This window comes from Gadus chalcogrammus, chromosome 7 (assembly GCF_026213295.1).
Source record: "Gadus chalcogrammus isolate NIFS_2021 chromosome 7, NIFS_Gcha_1.0, whole genome shotgun sequence".
Classification (NCBI taxonomy): domain Eukaryota; kingdom Metazoa; phylum Chordata; class Actinopteri; order Gadiformes; family Gadidae; genus Gadus; species Gadus chalcogrammus.
Genome location: NC_079418.1, coordinates 17,199,165 through 17,207,671, shown reverse-complemented (window position 1 = coordinate 17,207,671; position 8,507 = coordinate 17,199,165). Strand labels below are relative to the sequence as shown.

General features: G+C 40.4%; 1 protein-coding gene across 2 annotated transcripts in view; it reads left to right on the top strand.

The window, feature by feature from the left end:
* Positions 1 to 6,026, top strand: part of LOC130385769 (15-hydroxyprostaglandin dehydrogenase [NAD(+)]-like) — a 6,285-nt gene extending 259 nt beyond the window's left edge. Inside the window, exons 2-7 of one of the 2 annotated variants that reach the window (XM_056594455.1) lie at positions 117 to 240; positions 323 to 429; positions 1,469 to 1,565; positions 2,515 to 2,591; positions 4,771 to 4,934; positions 5,029 to 6,026. In XM_056594455.1, coding sequence (XP_056450430.1) covers positions 117 to 240; positions 323 to 429; positions 1,469 to 1,565; positions 2,515 to 2,591; positions 4,771 to 4,934; positions 5,029 to 5,158 — 699 coding nt within the window. In that variant the 3' untranslated portion in view covers positions 5,159 to 6,026. The other variant, XM_056594457.1, reaches the window with a different exon arrangement.
* Positions 6,027 to 8,507: the final 2,481 nt, after the last annotated feature.

Below are 8,507 nucleotides of genomic sequence, written 5' to 3'. Positions count from 1 at the left end.
CCAGGCGAATTTAATTCCGAATGTGAAATTCTGCATGTTGGTCAGGAAAGTATTTTTTAAAAAATAATAATAATGCCGTAAAGTGATTATCGGAGACTATTGATTTAATTTCTCAGGTTGCACTGTTGGATGTCGCTGAAGCTACTGGGACCACCTTGAAGAAGTCCCTGGATGGGCAATATGGACCGGAGCGCACACTGTTCATCCCCTGTGACGTTCAATCCCATCAGCAGTTTAAAGGTCCGATTCGATTAGAGAGACCTTCGTGGAAAAATACTAGATGACTAGATTTGGTAATTGTATTTTGTTTGGTTTCAAACAGCTGCCCTACAGAAAGTTGTAGAGACATTTGGACATCTTGATATTTTCTGCAACAACGCGGGTATCGCCAATGAAAATGACTGGGAGAAGACTGTCTCCATTAATCTGGTAAACCCAAGAAAACTGGTTTTGTATGAATATATATATATATATAAATTCATAATTAGAAAGATCCGTGTATTATGCTTCATGCAGGCCTACACTGTAAATGTTTGACTGTAAATTTACATTAAAACAGTGTGTTAGTGTAAACACAGAGTCATTTACCTTAAATATTTCACAGTGAATTACAATCAAAACACAACCGTATACTGTACATACACAGCTGCCATGCCCATTGATTTTTCTGCGATATAGGTGTAGGTAGCTGTGGAATAACAGTATCTTGCTATAGTATTTTCTTAAATTTTCTGTAATAGTAATGCAACTCAAGAATGTTTTTAACTCAAGAAAACCGTAAAGCATTTTACATTCATTTACACTTAACAAATGTACAGTTAAAATAGTTCTCGAAGATACAACCAAACACTCATTAGACCAGCAAGAATGTTAAAGGTGACATAATTATACCACAAGGTGTGAGTGTGGTTAGCAGTTACAAGCCGTTTTGAAAATCTGCCTATTCTGACATTACAAGTGGGCGCGTCTACCTATATGAATGATGGATAGAAGAGTAACGTTTGCCACAGTCCGGTGGTAGACTTATTTATCCAGCACACATCTATGTGGACAAGTCCACTTTTGATATCAGAAGAGGCAGATTTTCTAAACGGCTTGTAACGGCTAATCACACTCACACCTGGTGGTATGATATGTCCCCTTTAAGCCATCATGCTGCTATCAGGTCATCCACAACATCGAGGATGGGGTGACAGTGGTGCTCAATATTAGGAGGGACAATTTGTGCTTTAGAAAACATTCCTCACCCAATGATTTGCTCAAATTGATGAAGTTGTGTTACCAAAGAAGAGCACCTGGACGTGTGCTCTCTCTGCCATGCTATATCAGAAGGAGAAGGTTGCAGAGTTGGGCTGCTGTATTTGGATTGACCAAAAGCAGAGAGACCCATTCAGTCCACCCATTCCCACATTGAATCACATGAATCCAGTGTATCCTGGTGATAATTAACAGTGTCTCCCTATCCTAGATGGGCGTTGTGAGAGGATCTTACCTGGCTCTGGAACACATGAACAAGCTGAGCGGAGGCCAGGGAGGAGTGATCATCAACATTGCGTCCCTAGCAGGTAAAATGCCACTGTAAAGTGAGCACTAATACCAGGAGAAATAACTTCCAAAAGACTGCTTTAAGCTCAGAGTTGGGATAGCGGTGTAAAGAATAATCAATACCATTCGGACAATCAATACAATGGTTGGATACGACTTAGTTGATTCAAAACAAAAGATCGGAACCGACATTCGTAAAAGATAAATACAGCCACCAAAAACCACCATAGCAGCTTTTGTGGAAATTAAAATATATTTTCTATTTTATTAAATAATTTTGATGAACATGATTACCATCTATAAATTACAAGTCCCCTTCAGAAGCTCCCAGGGCCTTTAAAGTGTGTACGCGAATCAAGGACAACCCCCTTAATAACTACAAGTATTGGGTTGATTGAGTGAAAACCTGTCAAAGTGTCAATAAAAGTTGAACTGTTCAGCGCGCCTTTGTACACTAACATCACCATGAATATGAGGCTGGGAGCAGCTTTCATTTGTAATTTGTCACTTGAAATAATTAAAACTATGTTTAAGAGAAAGGAAAAATGTTGGAATAATAATAACAGTATAAATTCGAAATCTTTCTGTAACCATAGCAGTATAAGTTAATGATATCTCATCATATGCTTTTTTTCTGGCTAGAAATGTAATGAAAAAGATATTGTTAAAATCGGTAAAGCCAACAGGAAAATAATACATCTAGCCACAACAAAGGTCTACTTCCCTGTATGCATTAGCCCTGCCTATATATTAAACATATATATATTCAGTGTCTGTATCGTTTTTTGTATCGTAATGATAGACAATGTATCTAGATGCATATCGGTTTGTCTGAGAGGGATTTGTTGTTTACATGCATGTGTCCCTTAAATGGTATTTACCCTGCCATGAAAATTCCTCTGTTTAATCCCTACGTGTGTGTGTCTGTGTGTCTGTGTCTGTGTGTGTGTGTCTGTGTGTGTGTTACAGGACTTGGCCCACTTCCAGGTGCACCCATTTATACAGCGACCAAACATGGGGTGGTCGGTTTCACAAGAGCCATGGCGGTAAGCAATGTCTTTGTCCTAAAGGATGGGGAGCTGAGGTTTGAACCAGAGCTTTTCACACATTAGTGATATTGCAAGCTAAGCCTTAATTCTCTGGCAGGTTCATTGACCTTAACCAAAGAACCAATGTTTGCACTCCAATTGCACGTTTGGTTAATATGTCATTTAAACAGTCAAACTTCCCAAATGCATTGAAGTCTGCAGTTGTAATTCCAATTTTTAAAACAGGTGAACCAACTGAAGTGAAAAATTATAGATCCATCAGTATCTTGCCTGTTGTATCAAAGATCACTGAAAAAGTAGTAGCTGAACAACTAACTACCTTTTTAAACTCAGGACAAGACTCACTTCATCCCATGCAATTCGGGTTCAGGAAAAATCATTCAACTGAGATGGCAACCTGCTACCTCTTTGAAAAAATCAAAACAAATATTGACAGTGGGAGTGCTGTATGTGCGGTATTTTTGGACCTGAACAAAGCATTTGATACTGTTAATCATAGTGTTCTGCTCTCAAAAGTGTCTAATTTTAATTTGTCTGTGGAAAAAATGAAATGGATGGAAACCTACCTCTCTGGAAGAAAACAATGCATCAGAGTTGGGGATAGGACTTCATCTTTCATTGGCTGCTCTGTTGGTGTCCCGCAGGGCTCAATTTTAGGACCTTTGTTGTTTAGCTTATATGTAAATGATCTGCCACTTGTATGTCCAGAAGTGGACACACAAATGTATGCAGTTGACACGGTCATCCTCGCACATGGAAAGAACAGATGTGAGGTGGCCGCCAAATTAACAGAAGCAATCGCCAAAATTTCTGATTGGCTCTCAAAGTCCTGCCTGACACTTAACATCAGCAAAACAGCATGCATGTACTTTTATGACAGGAAAAATGGAAATCAGCCTGATATTATTGTTAATGGAGAAAGGATCCAGACTGTTTCACATTTTAAATATTTAGGAATAACCGTTGACTCACAGCTCTCATTTATGAAACATGTGAAGCAGGTGTGTAATAGAGTCAAATTCAATTTAAGGAATTTTAGGTACATCAGGAACCAGCTCCCTCTAGATGCAGCAAAACTTTACATGCACTCCATGATCTTTTCACACATCTCATACTGTATTAATGAGATGTGTGGTCACAAACTGGAAAAACAACACTTGCTCCAGTGCAAACCCTTTACAAACAAACACTCAAAGTACTGGACAAAAAGCCATTAAGATATCACCACTGTAACATAATTCAAAGACATAATCTTAAAAAGAAAGTTTTGTGTTTCTTGCTGATGGATGTTTAGTTTATAAAATAATGCACGATTTGGCTGCGCCTCCGTTAAACGAGTTTGTGTCACTGCGCTCAGAAAATGGAAGGAGAACTAGAACGTCCAACAGAGGGGAATATGTAGTACAGCACAGATCCACTGAGTTTGGCATGTCCGTTTTTTCAGTTAGAGCCACAAAGTCTTGGAACTCAGTACCAAGCGAGATAAGAGAGTGGAACACCTTTGCTGGTTTTAAATGTAAGATGAAATCATGGCTGAAATTGACCCAAGCATGTACCCATCATGCATAGACTGTTGTCTTAATGTTGTGATGTCCTGTTTTCTTGCTGTGCTGTTGTTGCTGTTGTTGTTGTGGTGTCCTAATGTTGTGATTTTTTTGTTCGTATTGAATTGTTGTGTTTTACCGTTGTAAATTGTGTGTTATTGTTTTTATACTTCAGTGTTAGGTTTCCCTTTTGACAGAGATGTTATCCTCTGTTTCCTGCCCATGGGACTACAGATGAAGATAGCTTATAGCTAACTCTGGTACTACTAATGAGCTGTGCATGGTCCCTGCTAAATAAACAAATAAACAAATAAAAATAAATAAATGTTATCCCTTCAGAGCCATGATCAAAGTGATGAGCAACTGAGTTTACCCCTGTATCCCCTTTCTGTGGAAACTAGCACAATTGCAATATCAGTCTGAACAGCAGACATATATGCTATGCAGGTGCCAGAGAACACAATGCATAAGCTGTTGAACTCAGACACAAGGCTGAATTCATCACTAACTTACTACTTTACTTACATCAAATAGAGATTGTCTTCTCTTCTGCATCTCACCTTTGGTTTGTTGAACAGATTGAATTACTGAACAACTGGCCGATGTTTGTGTTGTTCTCTTTGATGTTCCAGGAAACCTCTAAGAGGTCAGGCTATGGTGTACGCTTTAACACGATTTGCCCTGACTTCGCCAAAACGGATATCCTCAATTGCCTGGATTCAACGGCAACACTTGGACAATTCGCCCACCTAGCAGATCCGACCAGAAAATTTGTGGAACAGCATGGACTTTTGGAGTGAGTTATTGCCTATTATGAGTCGAATCCTCTTAAATTGTGAATATATGTTTTTGAATGCCATTACATTTACAAATATGTTTTCATGTTCCAGTGTGTCTCAGGTGAGCGAAGCCTTCCTACAGCTGGTGTTTGATGAAACCAAGGATGGAGCATCTCTCATGGTGCTCCTCAAAGGATCGCAGTACTACACGTCTAACTTCCTCGAGTGGTCTGATATTTGAGAAAATAGAAGACATTTACCAAAAGCCATTGAAAGATACGACTAATAGATACCATCGATTTGTGTTAGCTGTGCTAAACAATTGTAATCTGTAGTGAAGCCAAATCATGGTCTTAGCTTGCTGCTTTAATGATCTTGCAATCTCTGTCTTTTATAAGCCGTATATTTTACTTTTGAGGAATGTCATACAAGAGGGAGTGCTGATATTCAGTATAACAGTACGACTGTGAATGTGATATTGCTTTATTACTGTCTCTCATTTTATTAGTTCAGAAACTGGACTGGGAACGGACTGTTGCCAAGCTTGTTAGAACCACCTGTAAAGCGGAGTGATACCAGCTCAGTTAAAGTCCTAGAGCTGTTATACTTGTATCAGCACTCATGGAAGGCCTCTTGACCAATCAAATTACTATGTCAGAACTAACTGTTTTAGAATTATTATTTGCTATTAGTAGCATTTAACTTTACCAAAGGTAGTCTTGACTTGCAAATCAATGTTGAAAAGGCCCTAACTTCACCATGTTTAATTAAATTATCAATGTTTCCTGCAAGCCTTTTCAACGTTCAAGTAACAAGAGGGATGGGTCAGTGTTTCTCAGGCCGATGACAGCTGAACCAGCTGCTGGGCTAGAGTTCATCTACCTTAAATTTACACTTTGATATCACAAGATGATACATTTTATGTCGGGGTCATGAACTAACTATAATTTGTAAATGATTAACCAATATCTGTTTCAACTCCATCGATTTGTATCAACGTTCTCTTACAATGCAAGAGTTACCCAAACATGTTTTCTCTTATATTGCCTCACATGCTTTGAATAAACACACTTGTATCTCTCGGCCATTGAACCTCTCTATGTGGACCTATAAAGTGTTCTTTCAAGAGGTCATTATTTTATACACTTACAATTCATCTAGGTGTTAGAGAGATGTTATCCTTTCAATAGCAGAACATTCAAAATAGGCTCCAAAGTCACATGTTATTGCAGTCTATGGACGTAAATGTCCAACTGGATGTCCTATGTGCAGTAGATCTATAACACATGCAACAAGTCAAGTAAATAACGTATGCCAATTTTTTGAACAACTTTGAAACACACTGGGTGGGAATTTGGACCACGTCTATCGTTTCTGTATGCACTGTTTAAGACTCAAGAGTCAATTCAAGAAAACTTTATTCATCCCCAGGGGGCAATTAAAGCTTATAACAATTAGGCTAATTTATTTTAGTAATAAACATACAATAACACACAACAATCATATCACAAACATACAATAATCGGAGGCCTCAGATGGGACTGTTATACATGTCCTCATTTCACCCGGAGCCAATCTGAACTCTGTTTCACGCCTACGTGCAGGTTAACCGGAAGTTTTGATTAATGGTTACATAAAGCACTAAAAATATGTGTATCATTTATAAAATGTATCCAAAATAGTTTTAAAGTCCAGTTTTTGTCGTTTATGGCAGTAACGGGTGTTTTCTAAGCCATTCGGCGATGACGTCACTTCGGGGAGACATGGTGGAAGGTCAACGTTTTCTTTATATCTAGCGATTATGTCATTCAGATAAGTACCGGTAAACTTAATAATAATAATAATAATTAATAATAGACAATAATAATTTATCAGTTTTTTAGTACACCTTGTGGTATAATTATGTCACCTTTAACATTCTTGCTGGTCTAATGAGTGTTTGGTTGTATCTTCGAGAACTAAGTAAGTACTGTGGCAACCCTAGTAGTCCAAGGGAGATACATCCCCTGTAACCGCCCACCAATCAAGCAGGCACAGACAATCATGGGGATTGAGATCACCTGGGGGAAGGCAGCAGCAGAGGAGTATTAGGGGCCGAGCACACGGCAGTCAAGGAAGAGAGACGCAGAGGCGAGACCGACATGCTTTCGCCCTAAAGTGTGGAATACTTTCCCCTAGGAATAGCTGAAGGACGGCGGGAGCAACATTCGCGCCGGACACCAAGACGGGCCAGGCCGGAGATCCCCCACCCCTTTTGCCCATAGTGGAAGTTGCCTTAGTTAATTTATGATTTTCCTTATTCCCCTGAGCGGTCCTGAAATAAAACCCTCGTTCCTACACCGGGCTTGAGCGTCCTTTACTGGGAATCCCAGCCACCGACCACTGGGGTAGCCACAGTACTCAAAGACGCTTTACAAATAAGAAAGGAATACATACAGACAGTACAAACAATCAAACAAAAGGGAAAAATAAATAAATAAATGAATAAACAACACAACAATAGGCAACACATTAAGAGAGTGGGGAGAGTGGAAGATGGCAGAGGATGATTTGTCAAATGTTGTGAACCTATCTCTTCAGGTGGTCCTGAAGAGATAGGTTTTGAGTGGACTTTTGAATGAACAGAGTGTATCAGAGTTTCGGATGGCCAGAGGGAAGGAATTCCAGAGGGTAGCAGTGGCGATGTCGAAGGCTCTGTCCCCCAGGGTGCGATACTTGGTCTTGGTGATGGAGGTGAGAAGGTTGGCATCAGCAGAGCGTAGGCGGCGAGTGGGGGAGTGGCGATGGAGGAGATCTGTTATGTACGAGGGTGCAAAGTTGTTTAGCGCTTTGTAGGTGGTGAGGAGAATCTTGAAATTGATGCGTTGTTTTATTGGAAGCCAATGAAGTTGACTGAGGATGGGAGTAATGTGTTCTCTGGAGGGGGAGTTAGTTAGCAGTCGGGCAGCAGTTTTGAACACATTGCAATTTTTGAAGAATAGTGGAGGGGAGGCCATACAGAATGCTATTAAAATAGTCGAGTCTGCAAGTAATGAAGGCGTGGATTAGTGTTTCGGCAGCTGAGGATGAAAGGTTGGTTCGAAGGCGTGCAATGTCGCGGAGGTGGAAGAAGGATGTTTTCCTGACGCTGTTTATGTGTGACTTGAAGGAGAGCGTGGGGTCCATGATGATGCAGAGGTTTCTGACCAGGGGGGAGGGAGGGACAGAGTGACCATCGATGCAAAGTGAGAAGTTCTGGGAGGTGGGGATGATGGTTTTGGGCCGAAGATGATAATTTCAGTTTTATTGTCGTTGAGTTTGAGGAAGTTGTGGTCCATCCAGGTTTTGATGTCCATGAGACAGTTGGTGAGAGTGGATAGGATGGCAGGAGTAATGGCTGTGGTGGTGATGCATAGTTGGGTATCGTCGGCGTAACAGTGAAATAGAAGACCATGGCGGCGGATGATGTGACCTAGTGGGAGCATGTAGAGGATGAAGAGGATGGGGCCAAGCACTGAGCCTTGGGGGACTCCGTGTGAGACAGGGATGGTGTGGGATTTGTGGTTGTTGATGGAGATGTATTGGAATCTTTCAGACAGGTAGGAGGTGAA